This window comes from Dipodomys spectabilis, unplaced genomic scaffold, assembly GCF_019054845.1.
Source record: "Dipodomys spectabilis isolate Male_0828 unplaced genomic scaffold, ASM1905484v1 ptg000115l, whole genome shotgun sequence".
Taxonomy (NCBI): domain Eukaryota; kingdom Metazoa; phylum Chordata; class Mammalia; order Rodentia; family Heteromyidae; genus Dipodomys; species Dipodomys spectabilis.
In genome coordinates this window covers 641,891-661,078 of record NW_024870792.1, presented here as the reverse complement: position 1 = coordinate 661,078, position 19,188 = coordinate 641,891, and the positions used below count along the sequence as shown (strand labels likewise).

At 39.5% G+C, this 19,188-nt stretch overlaps 1 protein-coding gene across 1 annotated transcript in view; it reads left to right on the top strand.

Moving 5' to 3' along the window:
• Plcl1 (phospholipase C like 1 (inactive)) overlaps positions 1-19,188 on the top strand; it is a 352,481-nt gene that overhangs the window by 305,817 nt on the left and 27,476 nt on the right. Inside the window, exons 4-5 of the mRNA XM_042688319.1 lie at positions 6,033-6,108; positions 8,381-8,490. Of these exons, the coding sequence (XP_042544253.1) occupies positions 6,033-6,108; positions 8,381-8,490 (186 nt within the window). The remainder of the gene's footprint in view (positions 1-6,032; positions 6,109-8,380; positions 8,491-19,188) is intronic.

The following is a 19,188-nucleotide window of genomic DNA, read 5'->3' as shown; positions in this document are numbered from 1 at the left end:
GATGACTTTTAATAGTCTAGGCATTTAAACATAAATTCATGAGAAGATTAGAATCTATGGAAGATTTTTTAGTCCTGATAGGATCAAAATTTATTATTTTTCCATACCATTAAGTAGTTACATTGGACTCCAGATCCCAGGCACTTAGGTGTCGTGCTCATTGAGAAGAGCTGAAAGAACTTGGACAGCTTAGACAATTGAATCCAGCTCTAACTAATAATGTTACTGCCCCTTCAGTAACCATTTCCTTTCAAATACATAGTTTTGCTTTTAACTGACAACTTTACACATCTCTCTTTAAGTCAAATCTACTGGCTGAAGTAATGCCAGTGTTTATCTTGGCAAGTACTCTATTCTAGATACAAAACCCAGGCAAGGAAATGAATCCATTAGGAGACACCCAGGTGACACAACCAAAGAAAAGCTTCTGTGTTGCAAGAACATGCAAAGGCAACCGGGAGCTCAGGCTGAGCCATCAGACATGAAAATCAGGTCATCGTCTGATCCCATTGATTGAGTCTATCCTGATTGTCCAAACTGTCCAGCTGGAGATTATCTGAGGACATCCACTCTCTGTCTGTGTCTGTGTCTGTGTCTGTGTCTCTGTCTCTCTCTCTCTGTCTCTCTCTCACTAGCTTTTGCACTTGCCATTTTATTTACATTAGTATCAGGAAGATTGGAAGGAGAATGTAGACATCATATTCAATGTATATTTGTGAAAATGCAACTAGAAAACTAAGGGAATGGGTGGGGGGGGGTGGGAGATATGGGGTAGAAGATGAAAGGGGTAATGTTGGTTAAGTGCATTATACTCACAAATTGACATGTTATATTGAAACCCCTTGTACAACTACTTAAAGATAATATTAACATTTTTGTTAATGTTATAATACAGGGAGAAAATGAGTTATCGTTTAAGATAGCAAAGAAATTCTGTGAACAGACTGAAGAGTAGAATGTTTTACGAATTTGAAGGTGAGAAGGGAAATCAGGGACGCAGCAGAGGACAGGGGCACTGAAGTGTCTTTGAGCCTGGTGTATGCTTTTGGCCAAGGAAACTTGGCATAAGAAAACTTCCCAAATAGAAAAAGTGGAGGAATAAACAGGGACATTTAGGAAAGCATAGGTCCATCCAGGTAAACAGGACCTAGGGAAGCTGGGAAACCATGGGGGGAAAGGCTGTGAGGCCTTTGGAAGACTTAAGCTCTAGGATGGAAACATTTTACTTCCTTTAGCAAGCACAGGAGGACATTACAAAAGTAGAAACTAATAGCCATTGTGAGTTTGGAAGATGATATTTAATAAGGAGTGCAGTGGGCAGGAACCTGCCAGTAGCTGAGCAGGGACTCAGACCCTCCTCTGAACACTGTGAAGGGGATTTTCCAGGAGCTTGAAGATGACGGAAATGAGCTGAGGGCTGAGACACAGGATGGAAATGAGCAGAAAAAAGTTCCTTGAGGTGATATTTGGCTGCTTAGGGAAAAAGATCACAAGAGTTGAAAAGGCAGAGAATGGTCCAAGGAGCAGGAACAAGGTAGGAGAACAAGGAGATGAAGTGATAGGATGAGAGGAGTTGGGGGCTATCAGTACATAGACGCAGGCACAGAGGAGGAGACAGGAGGATGGCAGGACGCAAAAGTATCTAGCCGGGATGGTGCCCATAATGATCAACCTCCCAGCACAGACCCCAGGCAGGAGCGGATTTGGAAGGGCAAGAAGAATATACAGCACAGACCACTTTGAGAATATAGTTCATAGATATTAATACACCAGTATATGCATACTACAACATGCAAAGTAGAAGCTAGCAGAGGGCTCATCAGTGTTTTTATACAAATCTTTGTGCTCTCTCAGTGAGTTTCACTTGGTCAGGTCTAATAAGACTATTCTTTTCCCCTGTACACTGTGGCTGAGGAAAAAGTTGTGGAGAGTGTAGTGTAAGATGTTTGCAGGTATGTATGTTGTTATCTTCATTTTATTTTCAGGAGTTCATGTTGGAAAGGCTTAGTTTATTTAGAACAAGATAATATAAATGGCCCGTATTATTTTTCTGGGCACTGGTGGGTCACACCTGTAATCCTAGCTACTCAGGAAGATGAAATCTGAGGATCACCATTTGAAGCCAGCCCCAGCAGAAAAATCTATAAGATTCTTATCTGCAATTAACCACCAAAAAAAGCTAGAAGTGGAGCTGTGGCTCAAGTGGTAGAGCATTAACCTTGAGAAAAAAAATAAGAGCTCAGGGACAGCACCCAGTCCCTGAGTTCAGGCTCCAGGAAAAAAATTTTTAAAAGGCATCTACTTAACAGACATTGGTAAGTTGTCATACTATAAAATAAATTAATCTATGAGAGTTGATGCTGTCAGCATTGGAAACATATGGTCTAGAAAGGTGATCAGTATCATTCTCCTTCTTTCTGCTCATACTCCAAGAACTATGTTGTGCCCTCCACCTTTTGACCCAGGAAACTTTGGAATTAGAATTTAGGAGAGAAGCCAGAGTTGGATTCATTGGTTTTCAAATGTTACTATTCATGGATGCAGACTATTTGATAGATCTGAGAATAGATGAAATTACCAAGAGGAGAAAGAATAGAGAAGAGAAGAGTAGAGCTCTGAGACCAAGTGGCTTTGAGGATTCCATGTCTGAATACGGAAATTGGAAAGGTGACAACACAGGAGTCAGAGAAAGTGAAACAGAGAAAGAACTAAGGTCACAGAACTTTGTAAACTTGCTTATCTGGAGAGACTGAAAATTGAGGATTTGCCTGTGAGTAACCGGTGATAAAATGGATTAAACTCCGAGGAGGTCAGTGGGGTCCTGCAAAGAGTCAAAGCTGTGAGTGTCAGTGTTTTTGTTTGCTTAAGAGATCATGTATGCAGAAGAGACGAAACCATAGGAGAGGAAAATGTAGATGAAAGAGAAAAGGAATCATTAGGAATGAATTTTCAAGACTGTCCAAGAGAGATGAGGTTGAAATTCTCAGGAGAAGAGTTAGCAATGATGAAGAGAATGCTTCCTATTCAGGTTGCTCCAAAGAGACTGTGGCATGTTGGTATTCAGGAAGTGTCCTCTTCCTCTCCTCAAGGTAGAGAAGATGCTTAGGAAAACACTACAAAGAAAATTGGCCATGAATCAATGGATAAGGGATTTTTCTATGGGATGATGTCCTATCTTCTCTTTTGATAGCAAAACTAAGAGAAGTGAATGTAAGCTAAGACATTGTCAAAGGAAGTTATCATTCGTTTAAAAGAAACAACCTTCCCACAGGACAGTTCTAACTGTGTTGTGTATATATTCACATATTTGTTCAACGGGGTTGGCCAGGTGACTTCGCAACTGTATTTTTCAGACATAAAAGGTTACTTGTATGTGTGAGCCTGTGTACTCTCATGGGGCATGATAAGGTAGAATCAAAGAGGTGTTTTGTTTTGTTTTGTTTATGTCGGTCTTGGGGCCTGAACTCTGGGCCTGGGTGCTGTCCCTCAGCTCTTCAGCTCAAGGCAAGCACTTGAGCCACAGTGCCACTTCCAGCTTTTTCTACTTATGTGGTGCTGAGGAATCGGACCCAATGCCTCATACATGCAAGGCAAGTACTCTACCACTGAGCCACCTTCCCAGCCCGAGGTGCTATTTTAACATGGAAATAGACGCAATACCAGTAAACTGAGACTGAACATCCAGCTTGCCAGCTTGATAACTACTTAGTTCTATTTGTTTGGACAGGACTTTTCATCTTTCTGTCATTGTTTCTTTTTCTGCAGAAAGAGGTGATCATGAGATCTAAGATTCCTTTAACCCAAGAAATACATAGTTTTTTTTTTTTAAATGTGTAATTATGTTGCTCAGCTTGCCATCTTGCAGACTGCAGCAGGAATGTATTTTGTGTGTGGTAAACTCACAGTTTGTCTATCTTTTGTGAACTTTTTACTGGTCTGAATTTCATAAATTTATATTGTCTGTTACTTGGCTGAGTGGAATATAGGATAACGTTTGAATTTCCATTGAAAGACAGACACCAGTGGCTCACATCTGTAATCCTAGCTATTCAGGAGGCTGAGATCTGAGGATTGTAGTTTGAAGCCAACCCTGGCAGGAAAGTCTGAGAGAATCTTATCTCCAATAAGTTACTCAGAAAAAGTCAGACGTGGTGATGTGGCTCAAGTGTTAGAGTATTTTTTATTTTTATTATTTTGCTGGTGCTGGGGCTTGAGCAAAAGAAGCTCAGGGACAGCGCCCAGACTTGAGTTCAAGCCCCAGCACTGGCAAAATAATAAAAATAAAAAATTTCAATTGATGTTGCACACATAGATGTTGAACAAAAGACTAAATCATGTTGCCCTCATAATTAAATGTTCTTCTATTTTTTTCCCTTGAAAGCTGCAATAGCTCAGTGTATCACTAACCATTTGATACATTTTTGTTCATGAGCACTTCTGTTCCTCTTGGGAGTCAAAAGAGTGCAGTTCAAAAGTTTTGCTAAATAAGTGTAGACCTCTACATGTATCTAATTTTTTTTTTGGTGTTTCTAGTCAGTTTATCCCTCCAAAGAAATTGTGGCTTTGGCAGAAAATAGAATTAATTGAATTTTTTGTTGTTGTTGTTGGTCGTGGGGCTTGAACTCTGGGCCTGGGCGCTGTCCCTCAGCTCTTCAGCTCAAGGTGAGCGCTCTACCACTTGAGCTACAGCGCCACTTCCGGTTTTCTGGTGGTTTATTGGAGATAGGAGTCTCACGGTCTTTCCTGCCCGGGCTGGCTTTGAACCGCGATCCTCAGATCTCAGCCTCCTGAGTAGCTAGGATTACAGGCGTGAGCCACCAGCGCCCAGCAATTAATTGAATTTTTTTGGTTGATTTTTTTCATAATACTTTATCCATTCAATTTGAGTTGACTTCTCTGCTTGACTATATCTGTTTTTGTTCTTCAATGCATTTTACTCTTCAACCCATAATGGCTACTCAATCTGTATTTGTTAAATGAAGAATAGTGGGCTTTTACTCCTGTGGGTCTCTTAAGGCACTAAACATTTGTGACTCAATGTCATTTTTCTATTATGTGTTTGCAGACACCAGTCTCTATATCAGGAAATGATTACATAAGACTTCAGTCTGTTGATCGGCATCAGTTCATTGTGAAAGCAGGAGAACGGCTCACTCCATATCTTGTATGTCTTGGATTTTAATTTTGAGACAGATATACATGGAAGGGAAAACTGAAGGAGGTCAATGTATTAGAACAACTGGAAATTCAGGAACTGTTAATTTACCAACTGGTTGTCTTTGTTTGTTCACCTGCATTTTCAAAGAACCCCAGTCCCAGTCTTTATGATCTCAACTTCTTTACCTGTTACCATTTTTATCTCCAGCCCATCGTCTTCACCCACACAGATTGTTCTTTTCTTCATTTGCATGATAGTTGTCTTATTTGCCCCACTTCACTTGATATACGAATCCCCTCTTGGACATTTCACTCTCCACCCAAATATAGAGGGCAGTGACAGCCTTTTCTTTGTGGTTTTCTACAAGTTCTGTTGAGTTCTTCATTTGGAAATCTGACCCACTCCTTATTCTGGCCACCAGAGCTCTCTGAGAATGAAGAACTCCCTGTCTTTAAGCTACCAGCTTCACTGATGCATTCAGCAGCCCACAAGTCATAAGTAGGGGATTCTTTCAATGACACTCTCTCAATACCATTTGCCTTGATGTTGTAGGACCTTTGATGTAAGGGAGTAGAAATCAGAGGTGTTCATGACTGCGACATGGGACTTAGACAATGTATATGCATTATGCAACAATTACTGTTTGGTACCCAGTACATGTGTGGTATGTTACACAGCTGAAACCATCTTAAGAATGGTGACTATAGTCTCAAGTGTTAGAATAGATGGGGGCTGCATCAGAGAATCTCCTTTCTCATGGTTGAGGCCATGTTCTCCATGACTGGATGAATCTCCTGGGTCTCTCTAGCCCATCTACCCAGTGTGCCAGTCTAAGGACTTCTAACACTTTATTAATATTTGTTTTCTCTAACAGATGATTCAAGAGAGCCGATTTCTCATAGAAATGGCAGACTCAGTCCACGAAAAGATTGTACAGTGTCAGAAAGCAGGTAATTCTTTTTCTGTTTTGTTTAGAAACAACAATGATGTTTCCTAGGATACTCAAAGTATTTCTCTTCTTCCTCTTAAAATTTGAGTGTTTCGTGGCGTTGTTTAATTATATTTTAAATTAACACTTAAGTCTTTGTTTAGTAAAAGAGAAATCTAGGTGGTAACAGGTAGGTTGTATTTGTGTTTAAAGGTATGGCATCTGAAGATGCCAAGAACATGTATTAGGGATTCTGAATCTACTTTTGTTGTTTGAGAGCATATCCAATTCTTTTACTACTGGTATGGAAAGAACACATGACCCTTTAAAATTCTTCATATTTGCAATCTAAGACCATAGCCTAATTTATTATTTATACTTTTGTCCTATTTACTAGTCCTTTTTAGGTTTACTTTCTGTAAGGACGGAAGGGATCATGTATTGATCAGCACAGTCCTCTGTTTATTCGTCCACACCCCTGGGCTTTAATTTCTCACATCCCTGTGCTCTTTTGTCTACATAAACAATGATTGTTATAAGGAAGATGGCAGCGAGAACAGTTGCTGTATAAATATTCATGTGGTATAAGAAGCACACATACTATATTACTTAGTCCTCATAACAGTTCTGCAAGATAGTCTTTAATGGGTCCAATTCATCAGTGGGTCATCTGAGATTCTGAGCCTGAATGAATGATCTAGGGTTCCATAAAACACACAGTGGGGCTAACTTTGAATTCAGACCAGATTTAAAACTACTGCTTTCCGCTGATCAGCTGGAAGGCTTAGATATTTTAGTTACCAGGAAACACCCAATGCTCAAATGATTCCAGGTGCTACTCTGAGAGCTTTATGGGTGTTGATTTATTTACCACAATTCTCACCTTATATACCATAGTCCCCACCTTTCCACCAGTGAGGAACCTGAAGCCTGGTGAGTTTCCTGTTAGCAAGAGTCACATAGCTAGTAAGAAGTATACCCAAATATAGGCCTGGCCCTACACACATTCTGTTTGCCTTGTTCTGTGTTTGTGATGTTAGCATCAGAAAAGTTTTGGTTTTCAGCAGCACTCATTAAAATAAATTAACTAGGAAAAGGAGAATGATGGTAGACCTCTGCCCAGCTTGGCGGCTTCAAGCTTGCCATGAGTCTAGCATCCATGCTGCTTAGCCTGCCGTGAGTCTAGCGCACAACATCGCTCAGTTCTGGAAAGCTGGCAGTGCTATGCCCCTGCTTGGCTGCCGTCCTGAATGGAGAATCATTAATAAGATAAAATATCTTGGAGTGCTTAATCCAGAGAAGACAGGGCACATGAGGATTCCATCCTATCTTTTCTTTCAAATGCCTAGAGGACTGCACTGTGAGTAAGCAATTGGACTTCGTTGGTTTGGGTCCAGTTAGCACTGAGGGATAGAAGTTTCAGGGGAAAGATTGGCTTGGTATCAGTCATAGCTCCTCCTGAAGGACAGAACAAAATGTCCGGAAGAGGATGCAATTGGTAGCCCTGCACGGGTGATGATAATACTTTCCATGGTATTCAGGCTCAAGTGGAGATAGAGCTAAATAAGAAAACGTAAAGGCCATTCCCAGTTCTGAAATACTTGAGTGTCTTTAGGAATTATATTTCTTAAAAAGTCTTTCACTTGCAATAAATGTTTACTAATGACTGCTGGTCATCTATGTGTGCACTGGGGCCTGTTTTTACACATGTGTGTGAGGGCACCCCTAATATATGGTTGTCTTTGCACACCACACCCTTCATACACAGCCCAGACAGATGATATGCAAGGAAAATAACATTTGTTGGAAGGCTTTGCTTCTTAGTTTCTCATGTCTTTGTTTCTACCCTGGTTGTTTAAAAGGTAATTAGCCTGTATTATAATTGTTTCCCTCTCTGTGGATAACTGTTTGATGGGATGAATAAAGTGCAAATTAAGAATTCAGTCTGGGGGCTGGGAAGGTGGCTCAGTGGTAGAGTGCTTGCCTTGTATGCATGAGGCCCTGGGTTCGATTCCTCAGCACCACATAAGTAGAAAAAGCTGGAAGTGGCACTGTGGCTCAAGTGGTAGAGCGCTAGCCTTGAGCTGAAGAGCAGAGGGACAGTGCCCAGGCTCAGAGTTAAGGGCTCACAACTGGCAGAAAAAAAAAGGAAGAAAAAAATAATTCAATTTGAAGATTTAGAAATAATGAGGGAATAAGAATGTGAAATTACATTTTACTGACAATATTTTCATAATACAATGTCCATTTTTCCCCATAGTTTATACTAAGATTTATGTGCTCTCTTATCAAAGGGATGGAGTACCATGAAGAACTTCATAATCTGGGGGCAAAGGAAGGCTTGAAAGGAAGAAAACTCAACAAGGCATCTGAGAGCTTTGCTTGGAACATCACAGTATTGAAGGTAGATGCCCCCTTTGCCTTTATAGCTTTGAACTCTCTTCCACTTGAAGAGAAACACAGTGGGGTAACATGGTCAATGGATTTTTAAGTAATATCTGGCCTGATCACCAGATTCATGTTCCAAGAGATGAAGAAATGCAACTGGGTGGGCCCACTTTTTGTCCTAATGGTGCAGTGAGGTCTGTGGTGGAGACAGAAGACAGTGAGACCTAATTCCATTGCCATGTGGTGTGTGTGTGTGTGTGTGTGTGTGTGTGTGTGTGTGTGTGTGTGTATGTGTGTGTGTTCTTTTCCTGAAATACTTCTGCTAAATCAATATGGTTGTTCCTATGGAAAGAATAACACCAAATACTGTGTGAAGTTTCCAGTACGAGTGGATTTGGAAGAACTTTACACTGCACAAAGTCTGGGGAATATTTAGGGTTTTTATTTTAAGAAGAATCCCTAAACATAAACTTACTTTTCCAACTAGCTTTGGAAATCAGTTCTTGAGATTATGATTTACTCTCTGTTGCAAATTAATTTTGGGATTTCAAAGTAAAGATAGCATTTTTGTCATTTCTTACACAAAAGGAGAAAATATTTAAGTATTGGAATAATTTATTATTGATAATGTGATGGGAGAAAAACCACAAACAAAATTAATAATTCTGGTATTTAAAGAACACCCCCTACATGTCATGTGATGTCTTAGGAGATTTATATTAATAAAAATTTTGGTAGCATAATCCCATACCACTATCATTCTTACAGGTGATAAAACTGAGGCACTGAATGCTCTCTCAAGGTGGTATGGGTAGAGTTGAGGTTTGAACCCAGGTAGTTGGGCTCCAGAACCCATGTATTTAACATGACCTGCAGAGGGGTTATACATGTCTGTGTGAAAGTGCTGGCTGACATGTAAGACATGTTACATATGCCAGTTGAAATTCCTCCCAGATATTTCTTAAGCTCCTACTGTGTTCTTAGTTGGCATTGGAGATAAATGGTGCATCGATACAGACCTGGACTTGGATGCCAGACACTGTGGAAGAAGACAGGCTTTGCTTGTTTAAGGGGCAAAGTTGAGCTAGGTCTATAGCACTGGAAAAAGAGCCTGTTCTAATTCCAGAGTCTAAAACAGACTGAAGCTGATACAAACTTTCTGTTCGGTAGATATTTACTTGGCTTGTACCAATTACCAAGAAAGGTGTTAGGGATATGAGTATTCCAAAATATTACCAGAATATTGCCTGGTGGCTGGGCATAAAGGCCCACTTGTAAAATCCTAGCTACTTGGGAGGTAGAAATTTGGAGGACTGCAGGTTAAGGTTAACCTGGGCAAAAAGTTAGACCCTGCATCTCAATAAATAAACCAGGTATGGTGGTTTGTATATCTAATCTCAGCTATGAGGGAGATATAAGCAGGAGGATTTGGATCTGATACCAACCTGGGCAAAGGTATGAAACCTGTCTAAAAATAAACTAATATAAAGGGCCAGGGCATGACACAAGTAGTGCAGCACTTGCCTATCTAGTGCAATGTCTTGAATTCAAATCCCAAAAGCATAAAAATAAGTGAAGCAAGCAAGAAATAAAATAGATAGGTAGATGGATGGATGGATGGATGGATGGATGGATGGATGGATAGATAGATAGATAGATAGATAGATAGATAGATAGATAGATAGATAGATAGATAGATAGATAGATAGATAGATTAACTAGGCTTCCAAGGCTAGTCTGCAAAGGAAGGAAGACATATAACTAATATAGCTAGTAATAGGCATCAATTACTTGGGCACTTAATATGTGACCATTACTTAAGACTAGGTACTTTATATACATTTTCCCCTTCTCCCTCACCAACTGTGTAGTCCTGAGAGAATATGTCTGTCCACATGACCCACATGTCTGTCCATATTTTCAGATGAAGAAATTGGAGCTTATGAAAGTTGAAGTTTCTTATGTAATTGTGCAGCTAGTAGATGGCAGAGCTGAGATTTAAAACCTATGGTTTAAAAAAAACCCGTGGTTCTACAACAAATCAAAGAAAGGTTGGACAAATGGGATTGCATAAAGTTGCAGAGCTTCTGCAGGGCAAATAACATAGCTAGCAAGATCAATAGAAAGCCCACAGATTGGGAGAAGATCTTTACTAGCCATACAACGGACAAGGGTCTCATATCTAAAATATACTTGGAACTCAAAAAATTAACCCCCCAACAACAAATCCTCAAAGAAACAACTGCCCAATAAATAAGTGGGCGAAAGACTTAAAGAGAAACTTCTCTGAAGAAGAAAGAAGGATGGCCAATAGACACATGAAGAAATGTTCAACATCCCTAGCCATAAAAGAAATGCAAATCAAAACAACATTGAGATATCACCTCACCCCAGTTAGAACGGCAAAAATCAAGAACTCCAACAACAACAGATGCTGGAGGAGATGTGGACAGAAAGGAACCTTACTTCATTGTTGGTGGGAATGTAAACTTGTTCAACCACTTTGGAAAGCAGTTTGGAGGTTCCTCAAAAGACTTCACATAGAACTCCCCTATGACCCAGCAATCCCACTTTTGGGCATTTACCCAAATGTTTACAAACAAGATCACACTAAAACTACCTGCACAACAATGTTTATTTCAGCATTATTTACTATAGCTAAGATATGGAAACAACCCAGATGCCCCTCAGTAGATGAATGGATCAAGAAAATGTGGTATATATACACAATGGAATTCTATGCCTCCATCAGAAAGAATGACATTGCCCCATCTGTTAGGAAATGGAAAAATTTGGAAAAAATTATATTAAGTGAAGTAAGCCAGGCCCAAAGAAACATAGGTCCCATGGTTTCCCTTATTTGCAATATCTAGCATATGTATGAGTCAAGTGGAAAAGGTCAGATAATGTGATGTCAGGAAAATGAACCCTTAGATATATATTTTAATGTTTTTTTTCTTTCATGCATGTGTTTCTAATGCATTTATAAGATTATCTCTTTGTTGCTTTGTATGTCCCTCCCCCACAATATAACCCCTGCTTTCACTATATTTGATGTCAGTATAACTTGTGGAGGAGATGGGGAAAAACCAGTTGTTTAAGGATACAGGTGGACCTGGTTGCAACAAAAAGAAGTACAAGTTGTCATGTCCAAAACGAGCTTTACAACGTCGGTGGGGGGGGAAGGAGAAGTATTGGGATTGGGGGGGAGGGGGGAGGCTGGGAAGGGATGTGAAGGGTAAACAAAGGAGGAGGCTGCAATGCTTGGTAAGAAATGTACGCATTATCCTGCTCATGTAATTGTAACCCCTCTGTACAGTATGTTCACAAATAAAATTAAATTAAATTAAAAAAAAATACCCGTGGTTCTAACCACTAGACTAGCCTGCCTCCTCTAAGGCTCCATCTACATGAGGAGACAGCCTATGGCCGGGATGAAGGTGGATCTGTGTGTAGATGGCTGGACAGTGGTTCAAGGCTGTTCAGTCTCCCTGAGCATGGTGTGATGATGCCTGAACCTGGAAAATGCCTACAAGGATCTCAGTGACGATGCACAGTGTCTACATCTATTGCTACTTAGTATTTGCCTCCAAGGTGGTTGGTTTCCAGACTTCTGTAGTTCTTTTTATGCTTCTTTGTTAGGTTTTACTTATGCCTACCTAACTTTCTGCAGTCTGTGTGCTTTAGTGACAGGAGCTGATTTCAGGATGTGACTGAGCAAAGAAATCATCTCAGGACAGAGCAAAAGCTCTGTCAATAGAATTAATCTTCTGTTACTCTACCTTATAGACTACCTGCTGGCCATGATGTCAGCTTGTATAGAAGAATAATGAACTCTTCCAAGTTCATATATTTCACTGGAGACCTTTTAACATCCTGGCATTTGGTTTGGTTGGTCTATTCTTCAGGTACCTTTTTCCCCGCCAGGAACTGGATGGATGACCTTCTTGGGTTTGAATTGTTAGCCAAGAGGAAAGAGTGTGGGCTTGGTGAGAGACTTGCATCCCAGTGGCTGCTCTAAGAAGAGCTGTCTCTAAGATGCTGGCCTGAGTTCTCGTGTCTTAGAATGCTTCCTTTCTCATGGCTTCTCCAATCTTACTATTGATATTTCAGAGCTTCGCTAAGTCTTTCCATAAAAAGTCTTAAATAATGTTTAAGTTAGGAATAGCCACCTTGGTAAGACATTATCATTTAATTAATAGGACATGACAGGGTTCAGCTGTAAAACTTTGCTTTCTTCCCAAGTTTCCCAGATATGCTATGCAGACTACAAAAATACAGTGAAATTTTGCTAATACTAGTTAAATAGTGAGTCTATGTTTCTAAAAATAATTCCAGTTTAATTTCCCTGGTGTAAATAAGAGAAGATGTGGTAAAACTAAGGAATGTGTCCCAGTGCATGCTGGGTGGTACCATAGAGTGACGGAAGGGCCCCTGGCTTTTGAGGAAACTGATCATTTCCTGTTTGTGTTTCTTTGTAGCCCTGTATTATAAAAATCTAATATTAATAAGTGATTAAGCTGGAGAAAAAATTTCAAAGAAAGATGAGTAATTTTACAATTTCATCATAAGGTCCAAATTTTCCCAGAGATCTTCCTGTAGACTTTGGCAAGAGGCTGACATCATGTAGCCCATGTAGATGTGCTTTTCCTTTAAATCATATTCTAGCATCACAATGGGCTCTGGTAGGAATTACTAGCTGATGCTTTGCATTCCCCTATACTTTATGTGTCTATATCCAACTGTACTAGTGGTTTTCTTCTCCCTTGTCTTTCTTTTTCACTGTTGTATGCAAAATTGAATTCCTTTAATAGCTGATATGTTCGTTTGGGATGCTATGATACTGCCTTTTCAGTGTCCAATACGTTTCCAGCATAGTCACTGGACTGAGATAACTCCATTCCATCCCACCCTCCCACTCTAATGATTCCTTTCATCTAACATTTCTTCACAATGTCTTTCAGAAATGGTTTGTGTCATAGTCTATGCTGCTATAAGAAAATACCCGAGACTAAGTGATGTATTGGTAGAAATTTCTTTCTCACAGTTCTGGAGGCTGCGAAGTATAAATCAAGACTCTGATGTGTTGATGTGTGATGAGAGCTGTGTGTCTATGTTTAATGTTTTGAGGAATCTCCATACTGCTTTCCAGAGTGGTTAAGCAAGTTTACATTCCCACCAACAGTGTATTAGGGTTCACTTTTGGATACATCCTCTCCAGCATCTGCCATTCTAACTAGAGGGAGGTGGAATCCTCATGTTATTTTGATTTGCATTTCCTTTACAGCCAGAAATGTTGAGCATTTCTTCATGTGTCTATTGGCCATTTTTACTTCTGAGATTATTTTTAGCTCATTAGCCCCAGGTGTTGTAAGGGTTTATTTTAAGTTTTCTGTACATTCTTGATATTAGGCCATTGTCTGATGTGTTTTCTTTTTCTTTTCTCAGTTTTCTTCAGCCTGGGGCTTGAACTCAGGGTCTGGGAGTTGTCTCTGAGTATTTTTGCTCAAGACTAACACTCTACCACTTGAGCCACAGCACCACTTCTGGCTTCTTCTGAGTAGTTTATTGGAGATAAGAGCCTCATGGACTTCCCTTCCCAGGCAAGCTTTGAATCAGGATCCTCAGCTCTCAGCCTCCTGAGTAGCTTGGATTCCAGGCATAGGCTACTGGCGCCCCTATTGTCTGATATGTAGCTGGGAAAAAAATCTTCTATCATTCTGAAGGCTGTGATCTAGCAGTCCACTCCTGGGCATTTCCCCAAAAGATTACAAACCACGATACAGTAAAACAACCAGCACAGCCATGTTTATTGTAGCACTATTCATTATAGCCAAGGGTGTCCCTTAGTGGATAAATGGATCAAGAAAATGTTGTATCTATCCACAATGGAATATATTCATCCATTATAAAAAATGATATTGTACAATTTGTAAAGAAATGGAAATATTTGGGAAAATAGGTTAAGTGAAGTAAGTTAAGCTCAGAGAGAGAGAAAAGATATATTTTCCCTTAAATGTGGGAGCTAGATTTAGCTTACAAACTCACAAGTAAAGGTACACGTATACAAATAAGTGTATATGTACACTTTTTTCTAACTTGGCTTGTTATGGCTATTTTAAGGAACTAAATTCTTTTACTTTTGCATTTAAAAATATTTGTGAAAAAATCAATTTTAACAGACTGGACAAGTATGAAGTAGATATACCTAAAATAATGAAGAAATTTAGTTAGTAAATATTTTCTAATAATGGAAATGCTATGCTATAGGTTCTTGTTAGAGATGAAGGGAGAACTAAAAGGGCTAAGAAGCAACTGTCTTGTTATTCATGAAGTCCATTAATTACTAGTTGAATAGCATACAGTAAATAAAAATTGGGTGAAACTAATTTTGCCAATGGTTGCTTCTATTAACTATGTATTTATACTTTTCTCTGAATGGATTTCTAGCATACCATAAATCTAAGCCACACACAGATTTTAGCTTAGTAGAAATGACATATATTTTCCATCTAATTCTTTTGGCTTTTTGTCACTGCTTAAGCTTATACTCCCTTTGCATTGACCTCAGCAGCATTTTATTTTCCTTGGGAAGATCAGAAGCTGAAGTTTCTCACTTCTCTTGGGCTTCTTGTATCTCTGACCCACACAGATTCTCTCACTGGGGCCTCAGATATCAGGATCTCACAGCTCTGAAATTACACGGATGTCAGTGTAGTCAAATGCTTTTTAACAGAGCCAGGAGGCATTTTTGACATTCTGCTCACTGATGAGAGTGAAGAAAATAATGGACACAAGGTTACAGGTTAATGGAAAATTTTGAAACAGAATTCGTTGTTCTGAAAGACAAAATGAGAATGGGACTGCCCTCAACTGAATGGTCATAGATTTTTTTTAAAGTTATCCCTTGAAATGCTTGTGTGTGCGGAGGAACTTTTGTGGGATGACCAAGCCAGGCTTTCCTTATAGTCATGTTGAATGGTGAACATACCTACCGCTGAGGCTGATCTGAAGGTGAAGGAAGAAGCATGTCCATTGCCATCCATGCTGTCCACTGAGTTTTTCCATTGGTGTCTCTGGAAGCTCTCCCTGTTGTGGTAGTAGAAGTGAGAGAAGGGCTTAAGCTTCCTCCTAAACCAGTTTATCCAGGAAAAATACAACTCTTTATTAAGGCTACACACAGATAACACATTAATAATAAACAGTTGTTAATATTGATGTTACTGTCAGCTATTGGGGAGCATAAAGCTGTGTCAGGCTAGATCCAGACAATTTCTGTGTGGTCCTGGAAATTCCCTTTTGTTTCCTCAGATGATGTGGACAGCTGAATGTGGTAACAAAAGTCTGAAAAACATCAGTGTGTGAAAATGGTGTTGTATTTCTTGCTTATATTGCATGTCCCTCCCAGATCACTAAGAGCCACTCAGGAACCCAGACTACTGGAAATTCCATCTCTACGAATGCTTCTAAAGCATTGGCTTTGAAAGTTTCTGTCCAGAGCCAGGAATAATGGTACATACCTGTGATCTCAACACTCAAGAGGCAAAGTTGGGCTACATGGCAAGACCCCGTAACTTCTTCTGAATGGTGTCACATGTCCCTTCCACTCACATTTGATTGGCCCAAGCAAGGCAAATGGTCAAGCCTGATTTGATAGGGGAATCATGTGTTGGTGAATATAACCTACCAGATGTCAGTTCTTCATATTAAAAAAAAAAAAAGCCTGACATATAAAAATGTTATGTGAATGTTCATTACTTAAATTAGTAATAATGAGTGTTCTGTGCTTATAATGGTCAGTTAAGTGATTTGCACTCAACAACATAACTAACTTTAAAGGATAACATCGTAAAGTTACTTGTTTATATCCCCATTATACAGTTAGGGGAACTGAGATCAAGTATTCTTCCCAATGGCATATATAGGGGGTAAGTGATAAAGCAATAATTTAACTCCAAAGCCCGTGCTGTCAGCCCACTCTGCTATACTGTGAGAATATTCATAGATCAACATAATAATAGATTGTATGCATTGAGGGCTTTCAGTGTGTGTAAGGCCCATAGAGTATTCCAGTCATGATGGAAGTATGTTCCTACAATGCAGAATGGTAAACCAAGTGTAACTTTAGACTGATAACTCTCAATGTTCATGAAGGATTTCTGTTCTCAGCCTGGTGTCTTGAGTATACTTTTCTAGTGGAAACGGAATGAGTCTACAGAGTGACATGTCCCCTCTGTCTGGCATATCAGTCACTTTACACTTTGTAAATGAAGCGGTTAACTTCCTTTTTTACTGGTCTGTCTCCTGGGAGATTGGCTACCATGAATTTGCTCCCTTGAGCCTCATTTCCACTGAGTGAATAGACACAGTTAAGCTCTTGAAAAGATGCCATTGAAATCATGAAGATAAAGAGAATGATAAACATACCAAAGCAGAGGACCACACCCTGAACCCCTGAGAACCCAGGCAGTCTCCTATTGTGTCTCTTGGACAGGGTGCTCCTCATTGGGTTTTAGTCTGCAGATTATAGTGGCCCTCGCTCCCTTCCTCTCTTCCTATCTAGTTATTTCAGAACTATGAATGGAACCCAGGAATAAACAAACAAACATACGTACACACATACATATGTGCATACATATATATGCTCTGTGTGCTAGGTATGTACTCTACCACCCCTATCCCTTTTTAAACTTTATTTTGAGATAGTCTCAAAATGTTTCCCAGCTTGGTCTTAAACTTCTAGACATGAAGCAATCCTTCAACTGAGATTACAGTCACAACAGCTTGATGAGATAGAGCAAGTTTCAAAGCCATGTCTCCAGAGAAGCTCTGTTACTTCCTCATGCCCCTTTCTGCATAATTACGGGTGGTGCTGCTGTTCAGACCCCTGATCTAGCCTTGATCACCTAAGCTCTTAGAGCAGAATCCTGTAACCATTTTTCTTGGAATGGAAAACCTGAGCTTACTTAGAAAGGAAAGATGAATCCATCCATTGCTCTGCTTCCCTGCTTGGGCTCCTGAGGGGAAAAGAGCCTCTTTAGGATTAAGGTTGATGAGCGTTTCAGGCACAGACTTTGACAAGTGATCATTCAAGGGGCTTAAACTAAACTTTTAGTTCAGCTACATCTAAAGGAAACACTTTCTAATGATACATAGAAAGTAAAATTGGAGGCTATAAATTGTCTTCTGTTTTATTTTAGGATTATCTAAATTGAATAATGTATTGCATTAGGCCGTGAGTCTAGAAATCCACAACTAACTATATGCAATATAATTTTTTAAATTCTCATCTTCCTTGGGGCTAAGTTTCTTAACTAAAATGTGGTTAGGCTATATAATTACTAAGGTCTTCAAGGTGTTCCACATTTTATCATTATATGAAATACTTTATTTTCATTTCTTTTCTGTAGTGCAACAGCATTTTCTTTCTCAAATGTATGGGCCTTTTGTCAATGAATGTATCAGTAGTGTAAATCTTTCTACAGGCAAGTCCTCTTTTCCAGAGGGTTTCCTTTTATCTTTTTAACCCATAATACTATAAAAAAAAAAAAAAAAAACCTACTGGCACTATCTTTTTTTTTTTTTTTTGCCATTTTCAGGGCCTAGATGCAGTACCTTGCACTCTTGCTCAGCTTTCTTACTGGTACTCTACCACTTGAGCCATGCCTTTGCTCCAGTATTTTGATAATTAATTTGAGATAAAAGTCTCACAGGCTTTCCTGCCCAAGCTGGCATTAAACTGTAATCCTTAGCCTCCGGAGTAGCTAGGATTACAGGCATGAGCCACCAGTGCTCAGCGTGGACTGACAGTTCTTACTTCAGTTTTCCCACTTTGAGTTTTCAGTGATCCCTCCCATTGCTGTTTTCTCCTTTCCAGATCATTGTTTCCAGGTGGGATGATCTACATGGGGCATCCTATTGGTAATTTTTGTGAACAGAATGATCTTTTTTAATATATATTTTTATTGTAAAGATACTGTACAGAGGGGTTACAGTTATATGAGCAAGGTAATGAGTACATTTCCTATCAAGCATTATTATCTCCTTTGTTTCTCCCCTACCATCCCTTCATCTCACCTCTCCAACTCCCCCCCCTCCTCAAGTTGTAAAGTTTGTTTTCAACATAGTCTCTCATATATCTCATTAGGAACAGAGTGATTTTTTACATTCTCATTCTGCAAAGCTGTCCTGCATTGAGACTGCTTAAACAATGTTGCAGCGGCTATGATAATAGAATTTAGTTTGCAGTTCACAGAAGTTCTGTCCTGAAAATAAAGCTGTTACCCTCCGTTGGTTAAGAGTCCTACGGTAAACAGCAAATTGTACAGAACAGATTGAATCAACAGTTACTTTTCCAGGACCTATCTTTGTTCACCTGTGTAGCCAGCTGAAGAATTTCTAGAATTGTTTGACTAACTGTGTCAAAATGTCTAGTGAAAGAAATGTTGGTGTTGACTTAATCTGCAGCTTCTCTAGGGTACACTGATTGTAAAAAATTTTCACTTTAAAAGAGAAAATTAATTAAATTTTTTGACTTTCAAATGTTTTTAAAATTATGTTGGATTTTTGACAGCATTATCTTTTTTGTTGGTTGTTTGGTTGGTTGTGGGACTTGTTGGATATGGGACTGGGCACTGTCCCTTAGCTCTTCAGCTCAAGTCTAGCACTCTACCACTTGAGCCACAGCGTCACTTCTAGTTTTCCGGCAGTTATT